The sequence below is a fragment of the Grampus griseus genome, assembly GCF_964374135.1.
Source record: "Grampus griseus genome assembly, chromosome: 19".
Taxonomy (NCBI): domain Eukaryota; kingdom Metazoa; phylum Chordata; class Mammalia; order Artiodactyla; family Delphinidae; genus Grampus; species Grampus griseus.
The window spans coordinates 3,564,514-3,589,579 of NC_139013.1; the positions used below are offsets into that span (position 1 = coordinate 3,564,514).

Genomic DNA, 25,066 nt, shown 5'->3' on the forward strand with positions numbered 1-25,066 from the left:
GCGGTCCCTCAAAAAGTTAAACGTAGAGTTACCATAGGACCCAGCAATTCTGCCCCAATAGAACTGAAAATCTCTGTCCTCACAAAAACTTGTACAGGAATCCTGGCAGCATTACTCATGATAGCCAAGAGGTGGAAACAACCCAAACGTCTGTCCACTGGTGAAAGGATACAAGGGAATATCCTTCAGCCATAAAAACGAATGAGGCTCTGACACAGGCTACAATGTAGATGAGTGTCCAAATCATAACTAAAGAAGCCAGACACAAAAGGCCACGCACTATGTGATGCCACTGATAGGAAATTTCTAGAAGGCAAATCCATAGAGGCAGGGAGTACAGTCGTGGTGGTCTCCAGGGCCTCAGGGGAAGGAAGGAATGAGGGGTTATGGCTAAAAGGAATGGTGTTTCTTTTTGGGGGTGATGGGAGTGTTCTGGAATTAGACAGTAGTGATGGTTGCACAACCTTGTCAATAGACTAAAAAAAAAAACAAACCCACTGATCACACTGCTATATATAAGACAGATAACCAACAAGGACCTACTGTAGAACACAGAGAACTATACTCAGTAATTTGTAATAGGGTGGTTCAGTGGTTAGGATTTCACTGCCGGGGGCCTGGGTTCGATCCCTGGTTGGGGAACTAAGATCCCACAAGCTGCAGGGCGTAGCCTAAAAAACAATTGTAATAACCTATAGGAGAAAAGAATCTTAATAATAATAATATATATATATAAAAAATAACTGAGTCACTTTGCTGTACACCTGAAACTAACACAACATTGTAAATTAACTGTACTTCAATTTTTAAAAATGCTTAAATAAAGGCACTGTGGCTCTTGAAAACAAAACAAAACAAAAACAGAAAGCCAAAAGTGGATAAACCTAAAAAAAAAAAAAAAAAACTGCCATCGGAAAAAACAACAAAAACAAACAAACAAAAAAAAACCTGCCATTGGGAACCGGGATGCCACCCGCCTTTCTGTTCTGCGTCGTCTGTGAGGTCACAGATGGGTCACAATATGATTTCTGGCTCCGGGACTGCTATCCCCTTTGTGTCCATCCCGACGGTCTCCAGGCCTCACGGGATTTGTAGTTTATTATAATTATAATTATTATTATTTTTGCACAAGCCCCGGGACTTCAGAGTGGGTAGGGCTGCTCTGACATCCCTTGGGAAAAAAGAATCTTGCTTCTGTTTGGATTTCAGCGCCGTTATGCTGAAACGTTTGCGCTTTTTATGGGTCTTTGTTCCGGTCTAAAACTGCCTGCCTCTTTCCCAATGAGGATTTAAGTGCAGAGTGCTTAACATAAGGATTATTTCATGCTTTATGGTGCTATGTATGAGGCAATTCACTCTCCACATCTGTTCGATCTCCTCGCCCTGGACTACAAATCCCAGCATGGCTTGCGAGGATGTAGAGCCCGGACTACATTTCCCAGCGTGCTCCACGTCCCAAGGAGACAGTCAGTAGCGGGGAGGACCAGTGAAGGCTCTGGGGGAGCTGTCATTGTGGACCCCGTCTCTTCGGTTCCTTTCCCGATGTGACCCAGGGGTTCTATCAGGGACTTGGGGTGCTTTGGGACTCTGCCTAGGACCAACTGTGCCTTTAGGGGCGTGGCCTCGAGGACTACGTTTCCCAGCGTGCCCAGCGGCCGATCGCCGTGACCTTTGTACCGCAATCTTTACTTCCCAGCATGCCCCGGGAGGTCACCCAGGGATTGTCTTGGTCGAAGGGTTGTGGACTAAATTTCCCGTAGTGTCCTGACGTTTCCCACGACCTAGGTAATCCATTCATTCATTCATCCAAAATACTATTTCCGATCGCGTTTTATTAGGCTCAGGTCTTGGCACTGGGAGCAAGTAGTGCACACGGAAGACAAAAATTCCTGTCCTCCTGGGGCTTATTTCTAGATGAAGCGAGCAGACTTTTAGGACTTTTAGTCCTTTTAGGACTCCCGGGCTGTCAAGTCCATTTCCTACTAGGTCCCCAGGGGACAGTTCTTCGTCCTTTTGATGCTGTGAACTACATTTCGCAGCATGCCCTGGGGGGGCACACCTGTAACCTTTAGACTCCATTTCCCAGCACTCGCAGGAGAATCCTCTCAATCATGTTTCCTTTCGACACCTCGGAGCTGCGAACTTCCCAGTGTGCCTCGGGGCCGATCGAGGCCGGAGCGTTGCCAAGAGCAATTTCCGCTTATGGACTCCATTTCCCAGAGCTCCCCGCAGCCTTCCGTGAGGCGGTTGCCATTCGCCTCTCCAGGCTGAGGACTCCATTTCCCAGAGCGCCCCGGGACGGCGGGGTGGCGTCACGCGCCGGGCGGGGGCCAGTGGATCCTTGGGCAGCGCGGGGCGGCGCGGGACGGTGCTGGGCGGGCGGTAGATCCCGGCGGCCCGTGGGCGGGCGGCGGCAGCTCAGGGCTCGGAGCTCGGCGCTCGCTCGCTCGCTCGTTCGCTCACGGGCTGGCGGTGCGATGTCGGGCGAGGATGGCCCGGGGGCGGGCTCCGGGGCGGCGGCGGCAGCGGCCCGCGAGCGGCGGCGGGAGCAGCTGCGGCAGTGGGGGGCGCGGGCGGGCGCCGAACCGGGCCCCGGGGAGCGGCGCGCCCGCACCGTGCGCTTCGAGCGCGCCGCCGAGTTCCTGGCGGCCTGCGCGGGCGGCGATCTGGACGAGGCGCGCCTGATGCTGCGCGCGGCCGACCCCGGCCCGGGCGCCGAGCTCGACCCTGCTGCCCCGCCGCCCGCCCGCGCAGTGCTGGACTCCACCAACGCCGACGGCATCAGCGCCCTGCACCAGGTCAGCGCCCCCGCCCGGGCCCGTCCCGGGGACCTGAATCGCCCTGGGTCTGCGCCACCTCGAGCACCCTCCCTCCCTTGTCCGAAGTCACCGTTGCTAGTCCTGGTCTGCGCCGTTGCTGCTGCTCCGGTCCCTGCCATCCCGTGCTGGCCCTCTTTTCCGCCCACCCACCTCGAGCTCCCTTCTTCCGACCCTGAGACACTTGAACTGACCCTGGTCTTTGCCACCCTGCGCCGCCCTCTCCCTGGACCCGAGCCATTGTTGACGGCCTCAGTCCAGTCCCTCCTAGTCTCGTCACTTCGCGCTGCTCTTTCCCGACCTTGAGCTCTCTCTACTAGTCTCGCCTGTGCCACCTCCACTGGTTCCACCTCTACTTTGTCATCTAATGCTGGACTTCTTTCCTGAGTCGGTGACACTTACAGCTCTACCGCTGCCCACAGTTTCCCCCTTCCAGGCAGGTATCACTTTCCTGGAGCATCCTCCTCCTCTTTCTTGGGCCTGTGCTGCTTCCCCCCTTGGTCTCTGGGCTGGGCCACCTCTTTGGCTAGGCCCAGGGCCTTCCACGCCACTTCTTTCATCCTTGGTCTGTGCCATCTGTTGCTGTCTAAGGATGCTTTTTCCTGAGCCCCTGCCTTCAAGGCTCTGTATTGTTTTTTGGCCGTGGCTCGCAGCACGTGGGATCTCAGTTCCCTGACCAGGAATCGAACCCATGCCCCCTGCAGTGGAAGCGTGGAGTCCTAACCACTGGACCCCCAGGGAATTCCAGCTCTGTATTCTTGAAGGGGATGCTCCCCGGTCTGGGTCACCTCATGCTGTCTCCCCGCCCCCCTTCACCCTCATGGCCTCTTCATTCTCCTTCTGCGGGCTGTGCCACCTCTTGTCTCCCACTGTAGGCCTTCCCTCAGAGATGTTTCTTCTTCTCCAGGCACCTCCTCTCTGCCTCTCCTCTTGCCTTGGCCAGACCTGCATCATCACCCTTTTTTTCTGGGAACACTCAAAGCACCCACCTCTTCCTGGCTTCGGGACACCTCTCTGTCCTTTGGTCACCTTGCTTTCGCTGCCTGGATCCCCTCCTGTGGATTTGGGCAGGTTCTTTCTCCCGTAGCATGTGCCATTTCTCCCAGCCCCTCATCATATCACCTTCCCAAGGGGTCTAGCACCCTGTTTCTCCTCTCTGTCCACCCTGGGGCCCCCATGCCGTTCCAAAACACTCTGATTGCTGTCTCCAGGGTTCCTCTGAACTAGGGCCCCCCAAATGTCCCACAACTAGAGTTCTCTCTAGTTCTGCGTGCTTTTATCACTTCCCACCCCCCTCCAGTGGGACCACCAGGCACAAGCCACAGAAGAGCTCTGTCCCCTCCCTCTGTCCCTGAGGCTGTCTGCCTCCTAGTCTCCTCGAATTGGTCCAGTCCCCAGCCCTCTTCTGTGCCGGAACCGCTAGAGTTTGGTTACTTTGGGGCCCAGAGAGGACCCTGGGAAGGAAACCTTGGAAGGGGGCAGAGGAGTGGGGTGGAGGCAGGAAGAGGCCCACTTCCCAAAGGGGTTCTTGGCCCTGCGTTGCAGGCCAAGCCCCATTCCCCGCCCTCTCCCTTGGCCCAGACCCTGCAGAAGACCACCCCGGCCTGGCCTGTTAGGTGGGATCCCTCTCCCACTCCCGCTACAGGCGAGCACTCGGTACACTCCCTTGCCAGGACTTTGCAGGAGGCATGAAGGATTAGGGCATCTGAGGTTCAGAGAGGGGAAGTCCCCGCCTAGGGTCACACAGCCAGCAAGCAGGGGTGCGGGGGTTTGGGTCAGGTCTGGGCGTCTGGTGACCAACTCGTGTTGGTTTGCCGAAGACTGGCCTGGTTTTAGCACTGAAAGTCCCAGGTCCCAGGAAACCCCCAGACAGGCAAACCGGAGCAGTTGCCCACATTATCTGGGTGAGTCCTGCGGCTGTGGTTTCTGTTCTGCATGGAGCAGGTCCCCAGGCATCAGCTCCCTGCTCTGGTCGGGTCCCTAGGCGTTCTCGAGCCTCAGCCCCAACCTCAGGCTGGTTTGTCAACTGCTAGACGAGGCTGGTATTCTACCCCCTCCCTAAAATTACCTTGTAATTAGTGGCCAGGGGTCTGGGGTCTGGAATAGGAAAGACTGTGAGCCAGGATTCTTAGTTCTCAACAGGGAGGGGTGGGGGAGTCTGGACCCCTGAGTCTGAGGGAGGGGGGGCTGGGGGCCTGGATTCTTGGATCCCTGGTGCCCAGGCCGCAGGCATCTTTCACATGGATGCCTGTGCCCGGCCAGGTCCTTGAAAGGGAAAGGCCCATCTCCCTCCTTGCCCCCCTCCCCCATCACCATGACAACCAAATGGAAATAAACGGAGCCCAGAGTTCATCCCGTTCCCAGGGCACGTGTGGCCCCCCTTTCACAGCCTGAGTTTCCATGACTTCATGCTCTTGGCCCTTGTAGCTCCCTCCCCCTTCTCCAGATGGATGGTTTTGGAGAGGTGAGGGAGCTGGAGGTTAACCTACCCTGAGGACCTGGGAGTCCAGGTCCACTCCTGTCCCTCAGGCCTTGCTCAGGTCCCAGTGCCCACCCAGTGTCCACACGCGCCCAGGGCTGAATCCCTTCTCTGGCCCCCACTTGGTGTGAGTGCTTGTCTCCTGGAGCTTTGATTCTTCCTCCATCAAACAGGACCCTGACAGCCGTAGGATTGGGGAAGATGCCCGTGCAAGCCCCTTGGTGCAGTGCCCTGTGCCTAGGAGACCCTCGGTGCAGGGGAGCTGCCTCTCCTCGGGCCCCAGGTCCCGGGCACACGCTAACTCAGTCATGTCTCCCAGTGGAGGAGGCCTGCCCGGGACCCTCACTCTGTCCCAGGTTTCCAGGGACCTGGTGACTTTACCAGCTCTGCACAGCCTTGGGCCCCAGGGGTCCAGCAGTCTCTCCTCCAGGTACAAGGCAGGGCCATGGTCAGTTCTTGTAGAGTATCTGTTGGATCTGAGGGAGGGGCTGGGGCCCTGGACCCCTGGGTCTGAGGGAGGAGGGGCTGGGCCTCCTCCCTTTGGTTCATCACTGGAAGCCCCATCCTTCGGTGGTGACTGTGGGTGTGTCTTATCTAACAAGCACCGTGCAGGATTCCTACACCTGGGTGTGAAGCCCCCCTCTCTTCTCTGTCCAGTTCCTCCTCTCATGGTCTCCAGTAAGCCCCAGATGCCTGGCTGACCTAACCACTGGGAAGCCGGGGGGTTTTAAACAGCTGGGTGGCTGGAGGGGCCTCCGGGGACAGGGTTGGTGTTTTCCAGAGCCATCTGGGTCTTCTTGATTGTCAGGGCCGCTTGGCCCTGCATCTGCCTAGCGGTCCCTGCCAGGGGTCCTGCTGGCAGGGCATGCAGGGTCTGGACCAGGTGAAGGTGACAGCCTGTCCCGCCCCCCAGGCCTGCATCGACGAGAACCTGGAGGTGGTGCGCTTCCTGGTGGAGCAGGGTGCCACGGTGAACCAGGCAGATAATGAGGGCTGGACACCCCTGCATGTGGCTGCCTCCTGTGGTTACCTGGACATCGCCAGGTGAGGCGGGGAGGGTGGGCGGGGCCTGATGAGAACGGGCCGGACCCTTCCGCTCTGACCTCGCCCTGCCCCCAGGTACCTACTGAGCCACGGGGCCAACATCGCCGCGGTGAACAGTGATGGGGACCTGCCTCTGGACCTGGCCGAGTCTGACGCCATGGAGGGGCTGCTGAAGGTGGAGATTGCCCGCCGAGGTGGGCCTCGGGGGCTGCTGCGGGGCGGGCCCTCCGTTCCCGAGGACCCTGACTCTCTGGGCCTCAGTCCCTACATGGGAAGTGGGGTGTGAGTACCTACCCCCAGGGTTATCCAGAGTAATTGGAGGAAGTGCTGGGCACAGAATAAGAGCACAAACCACTGTTGGCCTGCAGTGTCACCTTATCCTCGAGTGACTGAGGAAGGTGAGGTAGAGGCTTGTCTAGGGGGTCGTTACGTGGTTGCAGGTATCTCAGGAATTCTGCTGGGGTGTGGGTAGGGGAATGCACAGGCTTCTGGGGAACTGGTCTGTCCCGTGCTCAGGATCACTGAGCCCCAGGGTCCTTAATATGGGGCCCAGGACCCCTCAAAGCTCTGTCTGGCCATGCTCATTTTTCTAGGGGGAGTGTGTATTACTTCTAGCAGGTTCTCACCTTCCCCCTGCCCCGCTACAAATAGCCATCTGGGGCCAATTGTTGTGCAGTGTGCGTGGCTGAGCTGGGGGCGGAGGACACGGGGCAGGTCAGGTGGGGGATGGCCAGCAGCTTCACCGCGTCACCCAGTCTCCCGCCGGAGCCCTGGGTCACAGCCCAGCTGTGGAGGTGACTGTCTCATCCGCAGAGCAAGGGTGGCAGCAGCAGTGCCTCGCGGGTGGTCAGGGCTCAGTGGGTGGAAAGGTGTGAGCGCAGGGCCAGTGGGCCTGGCAGGTCTGGAGGGCTGCGCGGGAAGTGCGGGCAGGCTGGTGAAAAGTAGATGCCGGGGCGTCCGAGGTGATGCCCAGACTGCCGGCTTGGCTCTGGGTGGGAGGGGCAAGGGCCGGCCCTTGGGCAGCTGTGTGTCGGTCGTCGTGAGAGCCACGCAGGGTATGGAGGTGCTGGTGGGCGAGCCGAGGTGGGCAGCTGAGGTCCAGGAGCCCTGCTTTGGTTCAGGTGGAGGGGAGTGGGAAGCAAAGGAAAGACAGAACCGGGGTTTTCTCCCTCCCCTTCTCCACCTTTTTATCTCAAAAAACTTCAAACTCAGAGGCAGGTTTTGATAGCAGTCCGCTGAGTGCCCACACGACCTTCACTGAGATCTACCAGGGCTTTTCAGCAGCTTCGTGGAGACACAGTTCACAGTGTGTACCGTTCACCCCTTGGAAGTGTGCGATCTGGTGTTCGGTTGTTTTTAGTGTATTCAATTCACACTCAATGTTGTGCATCCATCGCCACACCGATTTTATTTTATTTTTTAAATTTTTATTATTTTTTAAAATTTTATTTATTGAGTTTTGGCTGCGTGGGCTTCAGCAGTTGTAGCTCGCGGGCTCGGTAGTTGTGGCACGTGGGCTCTAGAGTGCAGGCTCAGTAGTTGTGGCGCTCGGGCTTAGTTGCTCCGCGGCATGTGGGATCTTCCCGGACCAGGGCCCGAACCCATGTCCCCTGCATTGGCAGGCGGATCCTTAACCACTGCGCCACCAGGGAAGTCCCCACATGGATTTTAGATGATTTTGATCACCCCAAGAGAAATCCCACACCCCAGAGCTGTCATCCCCAGCCCTGCATCCCTCTCATTGGCTTTGTGTCTCTAGATTTGCCTATTCTGGACGTTTTGTATAAGTGGAATCGTAAAGTATGGACTCAGGGGGTTTTCACTTTTTGGCATGATTGCCCGTGTTCCCTCCCTCTCCTCTAGGGGTGGACCTCCCTGGGTCTCTCCCTGCACCTGGTTCTCATGTCACGTCCAGCTCCCTCCACCTGGATCAGCCTTCGCCCTCCTCACCCTCCCTTGTTTCACACACAGGTCCCTCAGCTTGGACCTGGCTGTTTCTTCAGTTCTGCAGTTTTGGCAGGAACTTCTTAGCGAGTCCCTCCGGGAGACAGGCTCTGTCTCTCTGCCCCGTTACTGGTGATGTTAACCTTGAACCTCGTTCGGGGGGTTGCCCAGGTGACTCTACCGTGGAGGCATCTTCCTCCCTTTGTAGTTAAAAAGTAGTCTGAGGTGGGGATGGACACATAATACACTAATATGTATAAAATAGATAACTAATAAGAACCTGCCGTATAAAAAATAAATTAAATAAAATTTAAAAATTAAAAAAAAAAAGTAGTCTGCAGGGCAATGCGTGGAGGCCACCAGGGGGTGGGTGGTCTCTCGGACATCCTGTGTGTTTCTGCAGGAAGTGCCCAGAGCTCACATCACCTTCTCACAGCAGCCCATGTTCCCCTTCTGCGGGGCGAAGGTTGGGGGATGTTGGCTTGTAGGGCCGACCAGGCACAAAGGCCTGTGGTCCTACTGGGAGGACGCTCTGCTGCACTGCGGGGGGTGGGAGGCACCTGCCAACAGCACTGCAGCCACCGCCTCCGGAGTCGGGTGGCTCCTGCCCCACGGCTCCGCGATGCTTGCCTTCACACGGAAGCCTCAGCGGAGCGTGGTCGGCAGAGTCTCTGTATTTTACCACAGTTTAAAAAAGAAGGGCTTCCCTGGTGGCGCAGTGGTTAAGAGTCCGCCTGCTGATGCAGGGGACACGGGTTCGTGCCCCGGTCCGGGAAGATCCCACATGCCGTGGAGCGGCTGGGCTCATGAGCCATGGCCGCTGAGCCCGCGTGTCCGGAGCCTGTGCTCCGCAACGGGAGAGGCCACAGCGGTGAGAGGCCCGCGTACCGCAAAAGGAAAAAAATAAAAAAATAAATAAAATAAAAAAGAAGACAATTTATGGGCTTAGGTAACCGCGGTCTAGGAGTTTTATGGACTTGAGGCGTGGTTTGATCGAGGTGCACAGAGTCAAAAGAATCCCTCCATCACTGCTGAACTCTGTCATTCATAGACAGCTTCTCTCCGTGAGGTATTGATTCTTAGCATGGCTGCTAGCAGTGCAGGCTGATGCCCCAGCAGAGCTAGAACTCACCTCCTCTGTAGTCCCATCCACAGTCCTCTGCCTGACGCTCTTAGGGCCACCTTGGTCACAGGCTTGCCCCTGAGCCCGTCACGCTGGCAAGGAGGATGGTCAGGCCTGGTGAAGTGGTCACCCATGGAGCCGGGCTGTGGGCTCAGCCACGTCGGCTGAAAGCAGGGGTCAGGAAAAGGCAGAAGTCTTCACGGAGGCGGGAGACTGGATGCCTGCAGGTCCAAGCAACAGCTCCACTGCAGATGCTCTTCCCACGGCCCGGGCCACAGGGACACAGTCCAAGCACAGGACTCTCTGGCCGCTTGCTCAGAAGGGCCATGGTCGGACCCACAGGGACTTAGAACTGGGCAGGGAGGACATGTAAAGTGTTTCTGAAGCATTTGAAGCAATCACTTGGAATCCTAACATCAGGACAGTGGACGTGGGGCAGTTACTCTCAGAGACGGGCAGCTCTGACAGTCAGTTCCAGTGATGGCAAGGCAGAGCACTCTTATCTCTGGCCGGCAGGAGTGCGGGTGATTCCAGCCACTGTGGGAACCAGCTGGACAGCATGGATTACAGCTGGAGATCCACATTCCCAGTGTTCCAGCACTCCTAGGCCACCCGATGGCTTCAGTGTTGAGAGGATGTGGCCGACACCCAAGGGCGAACGGATCAGTCAGTAATCTATAAATGAGTGATCCAAGCAGTGGTCGGCAAACGTTTTAGGCAGTAAATTTTTTTTTTTTTTTTAAGCCATACTACATGGCATGTGGAACTTCCCCGACCAGGGATTGAACCCAGGCCCCCTGCCATGGAAGCTCAGAGTCTTAACCACTGGACCACTGGGGAAGTCCGTAGGCAGTAAATATTTTAGGCTTTGCAGGACATGCTGTCAGGTTGCAACAACTCTACCCTGCTGCTGTGGTGGGGAAAACAGCCAGGGAGGATATGTAAATGAGTGGGTGTGGCTGTGTTCCAATAAAACTTTACTTACAAACACAGGTGGCTGTCCAGAAGAGGCAAGTCCGCAGTGACAGGAAGTGGATTGGTGGTTGCCAGGGGCTGGGGAGGGACTGCTTAATGGGGTACGAGGTTTCCATTTGGGGTGATGAGAAAGTTGAGGTACAGATAGGGTCAGTGGTTGCACGTTGTGAAAGTCCTAAAAGCCACTGAGTAGTACGCTTTAAAATAGTGAAATTGGGCTTCCCTGGTGGTGCAGTGGTTGAGAATCTACCTGCCGATGCAGGGGACACGGGTTCGAGCCCTGGTCTGGGAAGATCCCACATGCCGCGGAGCAACTAGGCCCATGAGCCACAACTACTGAGCCTGCGCTTCTGGAGCCTGTGCTCCGCAACAAGAGAGGCTGCGATAGTGAGAGGCCCGCATACCGCGATGAAGAGTGGCCCCCGCTTGCCGCAGCTAGAGAAAGTCCTGGCACAGAAACGAAGACCCAACACAGCAAAATTAAATAAAATAAATACATAAATAAAATAGTGAAATTGGTAAATTTTATGTTAACCAAACTGGTGGCCCGCACGTGCAGGCTGTAGTTTGCCAACCCCCATGAGGAGCTCTGTTAATAAACATGGGCAAATCTCGGCAAAGAGCAAAGCTGCAGAAGGATGCGTTTGAACACGCAGGACACTAACTGTGGTTGCTGAATAAAAGATTGGCAAACTCTGCCCTTCCCTGCCCGCAGCAAGGCGCCTGCGTCTATAATAGGACTGAATGTAGGTGATTCCCTTTAAGGAGGTCGGGGAGGAGAGAGGGAGGGGGGGGCCCCTGAGTGCCTGGCACTCTCCTGGCCTCCACCCCAGCCTGGGCCTGCGGGATGGGCCCTAGCCAGCCAGACATTCCTGGAATAGCTGCCCCTGGAAGTCCCCGCCAGCCAGGGGACCCTAAGGTAATCCATTGGCGTTTAGTCCGAGGGCCCAGGTGCCACCGGGTGGCGCCAGTGCGCAGCTGGACCCGGACAGATTTGGTCCCGGCGGGGATTGCGTTTCTGGGATCCTCCGGGTAGCCCCGGGGCAGCATTTCCAACCTGCAGTAAGGGTGTAACCAGTTTCCCGTTCAGGAAAGCAGATTGATGAAGGTGGTTACCTCTGGGGCTGCGGGGAGGGGCACCTGTCATGGCCTCTGTCGCCTTGTACTGCTGTAAGCCAGGCGGCCGTACACCGCGTCGTCGCCAGTGCTGTCCAGTGGAAAGCCAGAGTCAGCCACAAGCGTAACTGAGAATTTCCAAGTAGGTGCGCGGAAAAACAAAAACAGTTGAAGCTAATTATAGTAATATAGTTATTAAATCCAGTACGTCCGAGACATCATCATTTCAATATGTAATCAATATGAAAAACTACGCGTGAGCTGCCGCACACTTTTTTCCTGTGCTTCGAAATCCAGTGTATTTTACATTTACAAGGCGTCTCAGTGGGAAGTAGCCACAGTTCAGGGGCTCCGTAGCTGCACGTTGCTGACGGCTGTTGAGCAGGGCGGCTCAACTCTGTGCAGCGCTTGGGTGAGTGAGAAATTTCACAATCGAAAAACTAACAGCCAGTAATACACTTCCCAGGAGAGAGAGTACACGTTCCCTAGAAGAGACTGTTTTTGACTCCCGTCTCAATAGTTCATAACGTGCAAAGTACGGATTCTCAGTGACAGTCTAAAGGTAGTATTCCAGCCTCAACAAGGCTGCCCGTTTTGATCCACAGTCAACTTATGCTTAAAGTCATAACGTGCCTTTTGCATCCATAAATGCAGTACAGTTTTCCATGAGACCAGTTGACTACAGTGAAATTGGCGAGTGAGGAAGCATGCTTGCCTCGCACAGATTGTGCAGGTGACAGCAGGGAACAGCAGCTGGTGGGAAGGTGCCGCTGCCCCAAGGTACGGGCACTGTTCAGTGGCTTTTTGCCTGGTTTATCCTACTCATGAGTGATAACGGTGACGAAACACACAAAGATGCTGGACTAAGGACTGTATCTGTAGTGACAGGAAGTGTAAGATGTAAGATTCCTGCGCCCTCCATCCTCCCAGCCCCCAGCAGTGACTCAGAGACCCTTAGTGGACCCCAGGGCTTCACGGAGCATGGTTGGGAAGTAACAGAGCTAGTTCAGAGCTAGTCCTCCCAGAGGAGGCTCAGAGCAGAGGGACCAGGCCAGGTGCCACTCTGTGCTTCCTGGGTCTCAGGGTGGGAGTCCCACCTATCCCCCCTTCTCGTCCTCCCAGGTGTGGATGTTGAAGCAGCCAAACGGGCCGAGGAGGAGTTGCTGCTTCACGACACAAGGTGCTGGCTGAACGGGGGCGCCATGCCAGAGGCCCGGCACCCCCGCACGGGGGCCTCTGCCCTGCACGTGGCCGCCGCCAAGGGCTACATTGAAGTGATGAGGTGAGCTGGGCCGGTGTAGACCCTCCCTCTTCCCCTGCCCCTTGCGCTGGGCCAGCCTGTTGCTTCTCACTGTCTTACACCTTCTTGCGGATTTTGTCCATTCCCTCCCTTTTCTAATTTATGTACCTAAGGCCGTGCATTTCCCTCTAAATACAGCCTTAGCTGCATCCATAAGTCTTGATGTGCAGGCTTCTCCCTGTCCTTCAGTTTAAAACGTTTTCCAACTTGTAGTCTTCCTTGACCCAGGGATCATTTAGAAGTATGTCGTTAATTTCCAAATACATGGGATTTTCTAGTCGTAGTTGAATTACACGTATACCTCATTTTATTGTGCTTCGCCAATAGTGTTTTTTTGGTTTTTTTTTTTTACAAATTGAAGATTTGTGGCAACCCTACGTTGTCAGATGAAGGCGAACGTTTTTTAGCAATAAAGTGTTTTTTAATGTATGTACATTTTTTTAAAGACATAATGCTGTACACGTAACAGACTTAACTTTTATATGCACTGGCAAACCAAAAAATCAATGTGACTCGCTTTATTTCAGTATTTGCTTTGTTTCGGTGGTCTGGAACCAAATCCTCAATATCTCCGAGATCTGCCTGTACTCACTTCCTGGCTCACTTGCACTGTGGTCAGAGAACAGGTTCTCTGTGACTCCAGATTTCTGGAATTCATTGAGGTTTGCTTCATACCCCAGTCTGTGTAAGCTGGAATGCTTCATAACCCAGTCCGTAAGCTGGAAAAGAATTGTGTTGTTAAGTACAGCGTCCTATATAGGTTATTAGGTCCACTTTGTACTCATGCTATTTAAATCTTCTGTATCCGTAGTGATTTTTCCCCCCATCTGCTTATTCTCTCAGTTGCTGTGAGAAGTGCAGTAAAACGTCACACGATGGTTGTGGATTTTTGCTGTTTCTCCTTGTAGTTGTGTCAGGTTTTGTGCTGCATATTTCAAGGCCAGGTTATTTGGTGCATCTATATTTTAAATTGTTGCAGCGTGTACTCTCTGCTTCTCATCCTCACCGTGGTCTTGTCCATTTCCGAGTGCCTCACCCCTTCCTGTCAGTAGTTGGTCTACTTATCATCAGACTCCCCTGTTCTCTCTTTATTTTTTCCCCTCTCTCTCATGTGATGTTATACTTTATATTTAGTATATAAATGGAGTCCAGATGAATCTCTCCATCTCTGCTCACCTCTGTGTTAATGAATTTTTAGAAAGGTCTTCCAGGGGAATTCCCTGGTGGCCTAGTGGTTAGGATGCTGGGCTTTCATTGCTGTGGCCCAGGTTCAGTACCTGGTCGGGAAACTGAGATTCCGAAAGCTGCACGGTGGGGCTGGGGAAGAAAAAAAAAAAGGAAGCTTTTCAGTGAGGAGCTTAAGATGACGCCTAACAGCTCCAGCCTCATGTCCTGGCTGCTTCCCCTCATTCAGAGGTAGAGTGCCTCGTCCTCCGTAGTTCCAGCGAAAGTCCTGGGTCTGATACTCACTGGGCTGCCTGGCACACCTGCTCATCCCAGGGCTGGTCCCTGTGGCAAGGAGGGTGGGACGGTCAGGCCCGGTGCTGTGCCCAGCCCTGGAAGCTGTGCCCTCTTCTACCCGTGGCTTCCACCCCTGAGCCTCAGGTGGCTGCTTCAGCTCCTGCCCTTGAATCTGTGTCCCAGCCAGCAGGAAAAAGCAGGGGGCAAAAGGAGCAAATGTCCATGTCTTTTAAAAGGACAGTCCAGAAGCGGCGTACACACTGAATACTGACATCCCATTTGCCAGACCCTTCTCGGCTGGCCGCTCCTAGCTGTGAGGGAGACTGGGAGATTCTGCCTCAGCAGGCAACCCCTGAAAGCTGGGCGCCATGTTTTTTTTTTTAGAAGCGTCTTCCCAGGGCAGGGGGCCTCATCTTCATTCAGGGCTCTGCAGTGGCTCCCCGCCTATTTATTTATTTATTTGGCTGCCCCAGGTCTTAGATGCAGCACACAGGATCCAGTTCCCTGACGAGGGATTGAACCCAACCCGGGCCCCCTGCATTGGGAGCACAGTGTCTTAACCACTGGACCACCGGGGAGGTCCCTGGGTGCCATGATTAAAGGTGGAAGGAGAGTGGATATTCATGGACAGCCTCATTCTCTGCCACAGAACTGAAACGCTTTGGCCTTAGAGATACTCACTGACTGTAATTTCATTTCCGCCCCTTAGTATGGGTTTACAACCAGGTCTATCTATGGACTGCATTTTTGGAAGAATGTAGCTGACATTCTCCTCGTTAAAGATGAGTGGCAGGGTAAAGGTGTACATTTCTTTGATGCTGTTCACTCAACACTTACTGAGCACCTGCTGTATGCCAGACCATCTTTTAGGTACTGGGGATATAGCAGCAAACGAGACAGATCTGGGCCCATGTGCATTTCGCAGCCTTGTCGAGGAGACAGACAGAGAAGTGACTGAGGAAGCCGGTCACATCACATGGCCCTGAGTGCTCAGGGAGGGGTCCTCAGCCTCCACCCTGGTGACGTGGGGCTGGATAACCCTGGGGGCCTGTCCTGTTCATGGGGGTGGGACACTGACCTCCACCCACTAGGTGCCAGGAGCCACACCCCACCGCAGTCACGACAACCAGGCACATCTCTGGGCGTTGCCCAGCGTCCCTTGGGGGTCAGCGTCGTCCCCAGTTGAGAACCACTGGTCCAGAGGGATATAAACAGGGCAGTGGGGGAGAGCGAGTGTGGTGGGGAGGTCCCCTTCGAGATTCGGGGAGGAGGTTGTGACTACCGAGAGGGTGGCCGCGTGAAAGGCACTGATGCCTCGAGAACGTTCACTGGGCAGAGAGAACAGCGGAGCCCAAGGTGGGCGCGTGCTTGGGGCAGGAGCGGACGCCCGCACGGCTGGAGCAGATGAGCTGGGGGCCCGCAGAGGCGCTTTTGTTTAAAGGCTCTTTACAAGGTACCTCGTCTCTCCGCCTTTCCCACCTTGCTTCAGCTCTTTCTCACTGACACGGAACCTAAATGCAGTTCTCTAAAAGCCCGCGTGTCTACCCTACGCTGAGTTTGCAGAATTGCCCTGGACCAGATCGTGTGGTCTAAGGTGGTGATTATCTCACGGGAAAGAACCGTCTAAGCCAGGGGTTCTGTCTCGGCACTGGTGGCATTTGGACCAGATCGTTCCTGGCTGTGGGCCCATCCTCTGTGCTGTGGGTTGTTTAGCAGCATCCCTGGCGCCGACCCACTGATGCTTCTGGCGCCCACCCCTACGTTGTGACATCCAGAAACATCTCCAGACACGGCCAGACGTCCCCAGGCGGCTATGTGGTCCTGGTTGAGAACCGCTGCTCTGAGCCAGAGGGGTCCTGGAAGAGTGCTGCCCCCAGGCCGCCCCTTCTGGGGTCTCATCCTTTCTCTAGACTTGGGTGCTGGGGAACCCCTGCCCTCACCTCCCCTGGAGCTGTCTCACAACCAGGGGTGACGCTCAGAAGAGTTGAGCATTGCAGGTACAAGAAGCAGGGTTCCAGAGGCCACCTGCTAGGCCAGGGGAGGAGTTAAAGCGGTGGCAGAGAGGGTCACTTCCGGGAGAGGGCGCCTTGGGGCCATGACGCTTCACCCCCTGGCCCAGGACCGGTTTCGGTACTGTCACAGCTGGTACTGCCACCACAGCACAGCTGGCCGACCTTAGCTCTTGGCCCCGAGCCCCTGTCCTGGTCCTTGACCTGAGCCTCCCTGGCCCCCAGGCTGCTGCTTCAGGCCGGCTACGACCCGGAGCTGCGGGATGGGGACGGCTGGACGCCCCTGCACGCCGCAGCCCACTGGGGCGTGGAGGACGCCTGCCGCCTGCTGGCGGAGCACGGCGGGGGCATGGACTCGCTGACGCACGCGGTGAGGGCCGGTCCGGGGCCCGGGGACCGGTGGGGGCTGGGAGGGCCCGTCCACCAACTCCTCACCTGCCTTTTCCCCTCCCGACCCAGGGGCAGCGTCCCTGTGATCTAGCGGATGAGGAGGTGCTGAGCCTGCTGGAGGAGCTGGCCCGGAAGCAGGAGGACGTGAGTGTCTGTCTACAGCCAGGAGGGAGGGCCTCCACGTCCCTGGGGACCTGCCCTTCCCTGGCCGGTGACCTGGGCCCAGTGGGGAGCCAGGAGGAGGGGCACAGCTGGGCACTAGGGGGAGGCGGGGCCTTGGGCCCCGGGGGACCTTGGGATGCAGATGGCAGTCATCTATCCAGGCTTGGGCTGGGCCTCGTCACCCCTGGGACGCCCCCCTGCCAGCACTGGGCCAGGCCTTGTTGCTGGAAAAACGCAGAATGAAGGGGTGAACGGTGCGGACTCGGGGTCTGAATCCCAGCTCTGCCATGGATTTGCTGTGTGAGCTCAGGCCAGTCACTTAACCTCTTTGGGCCTCGGTTACCTCATCTGTAAAATGGGGATAGCACGGCGCACTTTATGAGTTACATGTTCTGTTACGTGGAGTACGTATTATGCTATGAGTGGTATGTATGTAACTAAACAAAAGCATTCAGAACCCTGCCTGGCACACAGTAAGCACTCTTAGGTGGCAAGAAACATCTCCTGAGGCCTTCTGGGGCCAGGCCCTCTGCCTGGAGCTTCTGGCGAGTGGCAGGTAGACAGGACCAGACCCCGTGTTTACAGCTTGGCTGTGGCAACACAGAGGGAGACGGTCCTGTTTCCGGCTTGGCGGACTTGGGCAGCTTCCTGGGGACCAGGGCTCGCACACTGTTGAGGGAGCAGTACGTGCAGAGGCTCAGGGGTGGGGAGTCGTATGGTACCCGGAATTTGGAGAGGGGCAGACCCTGAAGGGCCTTGAATGCCAGGTGAGGAGGCTGGGGGCTCTGGGAGGGCGTTTAGTGGGTGAAGCAGGGTCTCTGAGAGGTGGGGGCACAGACGAGGCCTGGGGGTGTCTGGGAAGGGAGACCTGCAGCACAAGGGGTTTGCTAGGAGGGGCGGGGGAACTGCTGTGCAGGCTCCGAGGTGTGAAGACACAGCAGTCGGGGAACTGCGCCCTGAGATGCCATTTGGGGGCTGGGCCTGACAGCGAGCCTTAAGGGAGGAGGCCGGGCCTGGCAGCCCGTGTCCGGTGTGCTGAGGGGTTGGGGAGAAGATTGGGTAGCTCGCCCCTGGGAGGTAGAGGCCAGGAAGCCTGGGGGCCCCTGAGTACTGGACGACTCATTTGAGACCCAGGGCGCCATGTCTAGGAAAACTCAGCGAGTGCACAGATCATCTCATTCCCCCCTGTACCACCTCCACCCCGGCACAGTTGTATGTGGGATCCAGGAGGGTCTGCGTGTTCTGCCCCTCCCCAGTGGCCCCCTTCCCCCTTTCAGCTTCGGAACCAAAAGGAAGCTTCCCAGAGCAGGGGCCAGGAGCCCCAGGGGCCCTCCAGCAGCAAACACCGAAGGTAGGGGAGAAGCGCCTGGAGGGTGGGTGGGCTGGAGGTTCCCCAGGGCTTGGACCCCAACGCCCTCCCCTTCCCACCAGGAGCTCTGTATGTCGTCTGAGCAGCCGTGAGAAGATCTCCCTCCAGGACTTGTCCAAGGAGCGCCGGCCTGGTGGGGCAGGGGGGCCCCCAATCCGGGACGAGGATGAGGGAGAAGAAGGCCCCTCAGGTGAGGGGCTGGGGGGCTGGGGTCCTGAATCTGGAGAGGAGGGGGCTGCGGGAGGAAGGGCTGGTGCTCAGAGACCTCTCCTGCTTCCCACGCTGTAGAGCCACCCCCTGCAGAATCCAGAACGCTCAACGGGGTCTCCTCCCCGCCACCCTCTAGCCCCAGGAGCCCCATGGTGAGTCTGGGTTCCCGGAGGCCGTGCTGGCCCGGGAGGTTGTGGGGGGCGTAGCCGTAAAGCCTGTGAACCTCCTGTCAGGGCAGGTGGGGTGAAGACTACAGTTCCCAGAATCCTCTGGGACAACTGACTACCTTTTCCTGACTGTGCCTGTCCTCCCCACCCCCCAGTTGTAGTTTGTGGTGGTCCTTTTGGGGGTAACACTTGAAGTTCTTGAGAAGTAGGACCCTCTCCCTGTAACTGATACCCTTCCCTTCTCCAGACCCCCGACGAGGCCCCCTTCTCCACGCGCTTTGGCCTCCAGAAGACGGGGAGCTCTGGGGCCCTAGGCCCTGCGGAGAGGCGGGGCGCCGAGGGTGCCTCGGGGGCTGGGCTGCAGCGCTCCGCCTCCTCCTCGCGGCTGGAAGGGACCTACACTCAGGTGAGCAGGGTGAGGGGCAGGGGACCAGACCCTGCCTAGTCAAGGAGAATAGCCCCCTCCTCTCCTCTCCCCGCAGGCCAGGGAGCCCCGTCTTGCCAGAATTACCCCCACCCCCTCCCGGAAGGTGCCGGAGTCCTCTGCCCCGTGAGTCTGACGGCCCGGGTCCCGCCGGGAGTGGGGCAGGTCTGGGCCCCTGTCTTGTCAGCCTTTGCTCTCTGGGGTCTGGTCCCTGCCTCCCACTCTTGGCCTCAGTTTCCCTTTTGGTGCATCAAGTAAAAGCTCACAGTAAAACTCCAAGGCCACCGTGATCCGGCCTCCGGCGGCCCCCACCCCCTCTCCAGCCCTCCGCCCTCCTTTCTGACGCGGGCTCGCTCCTGCGCGGGCCCTTCACTGTGGCTCCCCACTCACCCCCACAGGGCTTCCTTCCTCCCTCTCTCAGGTTTGTTTGAATGTCAGCTTCTCAGGGAGGCCCACCAGCCCCACCGCACTCACTGCCCCAGCCTCCGGACACGCACACCTCCGGTCTCCTGTCCTTGCTCTGTCTTTTCTTCTCCAGGGTGCTTCATTCTTCTGACGTACCATGTGGTGTCCTGAGCTTTCTGTGGTTATCCTCTCTTTTGCTTGCATCTTTTCTGCTCAGATTTGACTCATCGGGGCAGAGATGATTTGTTTCTTTTTCTTGTGCTTCTTGCTGTATGTGTGGTACCTGCCATGTAACGCAAGCTTGAGTAACATTTGCTGATTGAATGCGTTCACACAGGTCTGAGATCTCCAGGCCTCCTCCTCCCTTGGGTAACTCCACTCATGCCTCCAGGATTCCGGAGCCCGAATCCCCAGTGAAGCCAAATGTCCCCGTAGCCTCTGCAGCGCCCCCAGCGGACTCCCGCGACCGCCGGAGGTGAGGTGAAGAGGCCTGGGGGCAGGAAGCAGCTGTCTCCCCTGCTGGGAGACAGCTGCCTTACCCAGGAGTCCCAGGGTTGGCGCTGAGGTCCTCTGGCCGAACTTGACTCCCCCAGAGAGTGTCAACCATGGGATGGGACAGGGTCCAAAGGAACCCTCTCTGAGGTCGGGGCCCTTCGCTCAGGTCCTACCAGATGCCTGTACGGGACGAGGAGTCTGAATCTCAGCGGAAAGCTCGCTCTCGCCTCATGCGCCAGTCTCGGAGGTCCACGCAGGTGTGGGATGGGGGCCTGGACCCCTGGGTCCGCGGGAGGAGGGCCTGGGGGCCTAGACTGTCCTGAAGGGGCTGGGCCCTGAGTCCTGGACCCCCTGACTGCCCCCTTCTCCGTGCCAGGGTGTGACTCTGACAGACCTTAAAGAAGCAGAGAAGGCTGCAGGAAAGGCCCCAGAGCCAGAGAAGTCGTGCCTGCAAAGCCTGGTGAGAGGGTTCAGGTGCCCGGGCAGGGGGTGGTACAAGATGCCCTCGTCCTCTGACCCCCGTGCCCCTCTCCCACAGGACCCTTCCCGGCGACCCCGAGTCCCCGGGGTCGAGAACTCTGATGGCCCTGCCCAGAGAGGTGAGGTCTGGTCTCTGGGAGGGGGTCAACCTGGGCCCACCGGCTCCCTCCTGCTACAGTCTTACTGTTTTCCTGGGGGTTGGGCCCAGAGACCCTGACCCTGCAGAGGGGACCCCTCCACAGATCACTGGGCTGACTCCTGCCCCTCCCCCAGCAGAGGCGCCTGACGGCCAAGGGCAAGGACCACAGGCCGCCGAGGAGCACCGCAGAGTCAGCAAGGAGTGGCGGGGACCTGCCGAGGTGCGGGGCGGGGCCCAGGCGGGCCGAGCTGGGGCTGTGGGCCGGCCTTGGAGGTGGGCTGGGGGTGGAGCCAAGCTGAACCCCACCTCCGCCCACAGGGGGAGGAGGCGGAGCCGGCGCCTGCAGACCGCAGCCCAGGATCCAGGTACAGGGTGGGCAGGAAGGGTTTGGGCTGTCTGTGGGGCCGTGGGCGTGCCCCATGACGCCCTCCTTGCCCTCACCCCAGCACTCCCGAGGGCGGCCCCTCTTCCCGCAGGCAGCGGGACCTCAACCCAGAACCAGAGCCAGAATCAGAAGAGCCTGATGGAGGCTTCAGGAAGGTTCGCGATCCCACCCCACGATCGTGCCATTAACCCCCACTTGCTGGCTTGTATATACCTGCCCTCCTGCCCCCTACTTAGTGGCTCTACCTGACCGATCTGGGCATCCTGCTCTTTTCCGGCCCCACCTGAGCCACAGTCACCCCCTTTCCCTGCAAACATGCGGCATCTCAGCCGGCAAGCCTGACCCCCGTGTCCCTCCTCCTGGGGCCCCCAGCTGTATGCAGAGCTGCGCAGTGAGAACGAACGACTTCGCGAGGCCCTGACCGAGACCACACTGCAGCTGGCGCAGCTCAAGGTGGAGCTGGAGCGTGCCACGCAGGTGAGGACGCCGCGGCCCTGGAGGTGGTGGGAATTGGCCGGCGTGCCAGTGCTGGCTCCGGATCCCTGGGAGGTAGGGCCAGAGCGTCGAGGGGAGGGGCCTGAGTGGTGGGGGTACTAGGACCCTTGGGAGGAGGAGCGTGGGCAATGAGGGGGCGAATGAGGGGCAGAGCTAAGATCTCGGAGGCGGAGCCTGGTCCAAGAGGGGCTGGGCTTGTGGTCCTGAGCAGTAGGTGGGGAGGTCTGGGCCAGCCAGGAGTCTGCCTTTCCCCCTCTCACTGCTGGTTTCCCCCTTCTGGCCATTGCGGTTTGGACGTTTCTCAGAGCCCTGCTCTTTTTGTGTCCTCACCAGAGGCAGGAGCGATTTGCAGAGAGGCCCGCCCTTCTGGAGCTGGAGAGATTCGTGAGTAAGGGTGGCTGGAGCGGGGCCAGCTGTGTCCCCAGCCTTACAAGCTCAGGCGGGTCTGGATGAAGAGGGCCACACTGACCTTCTAACGTGCCCCTCTGCCCATTCCCCGCCTCTCTCAGCCATACTTGACCTCCGGCCCTCCCCGACCCCCGGTCCCTCGTCCTCACCTTCCCGTTTATTCCAGGAGCGCAGGGCCCTGGAGCGGAAGGCAGCGGAGCTGGAGGAGGAGCTGAAGGTGAATGCTAATGGGGAGCTGAGGGCAGAGCGAGGGTGGGCAGTGGGTGCAGCCTGCCCAGGGCCACCTGGCTGACGCGTCCCACCTCGCAGGCCCTGTCCGACCTCCGGGCTGACAACCAGCGACTCAAGGATGAGAACGCAGCCCTGATTCGCGTCATCAGCAAACTCTCCAAGTGACTCTGGAGGAGGCCCTTCCCCCGCACCCATATTTATACAGCTGCTTCTGCCACATGCACCCCTTCCTTTGCGTGAACACGAGTGACAGGGCTCCCGGGGAGTCTCTGAGAAGCCATAACCTCCCCTCGGGACCTCCAGACTGGGAGGGGAGTACAGAGTCCCCAGGAGCCAAGGGGGGCCATCCGAGGCCAGGATGGAGGCGGAGGCCGAGCCAGGTAGGGGGACGTCGCTGAGGGGGGACTGGGGCTGGAGGCGGGACCAGGAAGGAACCGAGGACCAAGAAGCGCCAGGACCAGAGTGGCCGCCCAGAGGTCCCCCCTCACGTGTGATGCCACCCTCATCACCCCTCCCACTCGTGAACAGGGATCCGAGAATGTGCCAATAGTCCCTCTGGCCTCGGCCAGGTGGGCCTGTGTATAGGGTCCGTGTGCAATAGGGAGGGATGTCTTCTATTTTTTGCTGCCCCCTCGCGGCCCACTGTCTGGGGCAGGGGGAGAAGGTATTTTCGAGATAAAGCACAGGCACCACAAATAAAAGTCGTGAAGTTGCCACTCAGTGGCTGCGTCCTTGGCTGGAGGTGGGGCGCTGCTTCCCATTCCCGTGCTGGGGCTGTGCCTGCCCGTCACGGGGTGGGACAGGGCTTCAGGAAGAGCGGTCAGTTGGAACAGAGGTCCCAATCCAGGGCCCACGTGGTCACAAGTTGGCTTGGTACAGAGCAGGAAGGGTCAGCCGGGCGAGGGGTAGGGGCTGTGAATATTGGGTTGGGGAGCTTGGGTCTTGCCATCACTGCTTTTGAAACAAATTTGAGTCAGTTGCCAACATTTAAAACTTGGGGTAGTTCACATATAAAAGTCCGGGGTTTTGACTTTTCTGAATAAACAGGACTCTGACAGTGCGAGCTGTTCAGTCCTGCACGGCAGCACTTGGCTGGAGCCAAGTAGGAGCTGTCCTCCAAGTTGGGGCATTCATTCATTCACTCGCCCGTTCATGGTCCTGTTCTCCTTGCCTGGCCCTGTCCTACGTGTTGGTGGTACAGTAGTGCATGAGACAGGTAAAGATCCGATACATTTCAGGAGGAGAGGCATGAGGCACCCAGTGACAAAATAAATGCGTTGCCAGTGGTAGTGCTGCGGAGAGAAAGCAGAGGGGGCGGCAGGGGTTAGGGAGGCTGGTGTGCGCGTGTGCAGGAGTGCGTGCCTGGCGGAACACTCTGATTGGCCCAGAGGGGGCGTGGCAGACCACGGGGGTCCAGGATTGGTCCAAAACTGGGGCGTGTCTGATTGCAACACCGAATGTCAGGCTGCGACACTTCGCACAGGGTGGTCAGAATAGACCTTACGGGAAAGCTGGCACTGGCAGGTACTTGAAGGCGTCTGGGAACGAGCCATGTGGGTATTTGAGGAGTCTTCCGGATGAGAACAGCGTGGGCAAAGGGATAAAAACGTGCCTGAAATGTAGGAGAGTAGCAGGGGATGAGGTTGGAGAAGTAAGGGCTGGCCTTGCAGGAGTGTGGCCCTGGTAAGGACTTTTTTTTTTTTTTGGCTGTGCCGCGTGGCCTGCGGGATCTAAGCTCCCCGACCAGGGGTTGAATTTGTGCCCCCTGCAGTGGAAGCGCAGCGTCCTGACCACTGGACCCCCAGGGAAGTCCCAGGGGAAAACTTTTGTTTTGGGGAACTGCTCGCTTCTGTGGTTCTTTGGTTAGAAACAGGGGCTGGGGCAGCAGGCAAGAGGCTGAAAGACGATTAGACACCTGCTAGGGCTGAGAGTATTCCGGGTGAAACGAACAGCATGAACTGAGGCGTGGAGACAGGAAGAGGGAAGCAGAGCACTGTGCTCGAGAAGCTTGTATGCTAGGCAGGCTACAGGCCCTCAGCTGCCGAGCCGCATCGCGGATTTTATCTGGTGGGACATGGGGAGCCTGCGGAGGTGTGTGAGCAGGGGAGAGGGTGGGGTTGAGATGGGAAGGGATCTTGGCGAGATGATGTGTCTGGTTCCCGAAGGAAGCAGAGGCGTGAGGGCGGCAAATAGGGGCTGAGGACCAGCTCCTGCCTGCCTAGGGCTGTGCCTCTGGTCCCTTCCGATCTGGTTTTGGAGGGCGCCATCTGGTGGCTCGGCTGGAAGCTGACTGAGCTCCGGGGGAGAGGCCAGCAGGAATTGGTTGGGGTGGGGAGGGGAGCTTGTCAGGGGGCATTCTGGGGAAGCAGAAGCGTCCAAGCTGAACCAGGTTGGGATCCAGAGAAAACCAGTCCCAAACCAGCCTCGCCAGCCACCCAGATGACGGGAAAAAGTTGCTGGCTGGCCAGAGGGAAAAGGAGCTGTTGCTGAGGAGGTAGGAAGTTCCTGTTAGGCCGTCTTCTCACAGGATGAAGAGTGGCCAGGAAGCCTGTGACATTCAGGAGGCAGCCACTTCTCCGTAGCTGGACCCCTGGCTGGAGGTGGAGAACAAGGTGTAAAAGTGGATGCTGGGAGACTAACCTAGGGGATGAGGGCAGGCTTTTCCAAAGAGGGTATTTGAGCTGGGTCGGGACAGCTGAATAGGATTTCAACAGGCAGAGAATCGTTCCAGCCAGCAGAAACCAGCCATTGTTAAAACTCCAGTGGTTGAAGGGGTTTGGGGAGTGTGTGGAGAAGGGCAGGACCAGAATGCACTGGGGATGAGGAGGTGAGGACGAGGTTGGAGATGTAGGGACCAAACCACTCAGGGCCTCGAATGCCAGGCTATGGGGCTAAGACGGCGACGGGGAGCCAGAAAAGGGTTTTGAGCAAGGGGTGGACTGGGGCCTCGGGTGCTCAGAAGATCCCTCTGGAGTGAACTAGAGGACAGACTGGAGGCTGGGAGGTCAGGAGGAAGCCTGAGTTGGGAGGATTCAGAGG

At 57.7% G+C, this 25,066-nt stretch overlaps 1 protein-coding gene across 7 annotated transcripts; it reads left to right on the forward strand.

Moving 5' to 3' along the window:
- Positions 1–1,588: 1,588 nt before the first annotated feature.
- Positions 1,589–22,743, forward strand: PPP1R12C (protein phosphatase 1 regulatory subunit 12C). Of its 7 annotated transcripts, none has more exons than XM_082676054.1 (22): positions 1,589–1,785; positions 6,209–6,339; positions 6,415–6,533; positions 12,620–12,779; positions 16,493–16,637; positions 16,727–16,801; positions 18,097–18,170; positions 18,251–18,378; positions 18,477–18,550; positions 18,813–18,971; positions 19,048–19,115; positions 19,732–19,869; positions 20,056–20,146; positions 20,266–20,349; positions 20,428–20,488; positions 20,643–20,728; positions 20,827–20,873; positions 20,955–21,048; positions 21,266–21,442; positions 21,722–21,772; positions 21,963–22,013; positions 22,106–22,743. In XM_082676054.1, exons 3-22 carry the CDS (start codon positions 6,497–6,499, stop codon positions 22,190–22,192), a joined length of 1,887 nt encoding a protein of 628 aa, XP_082532180.1. In that variant the 5' UTR covers positions 1,589–1,785; positions 6,209–6,339; positions 6,415–6,496; the 3' UTR covers positions 22,193–22,743. The 7 variants fall into 7 exon arrangements, with proteins under 7 accessions (XP_082532180.1, XP_082532174.1, XP_082532177.1 ...); XM_082676048.1 differs by lacking the exon at positions 1,589–1,785 and adding an exon at positions 2,386–2,798; XM_082676051.1 differs by lacking the exon at positions 1,589–1,785 and adding an exon at positions 2,386–2,798 and having other exon boundaries at positions 21,266–21,370.
- The last annotated feature ends 2,323 nt before the right edge of the window (positions 22,744–25,066 follow it).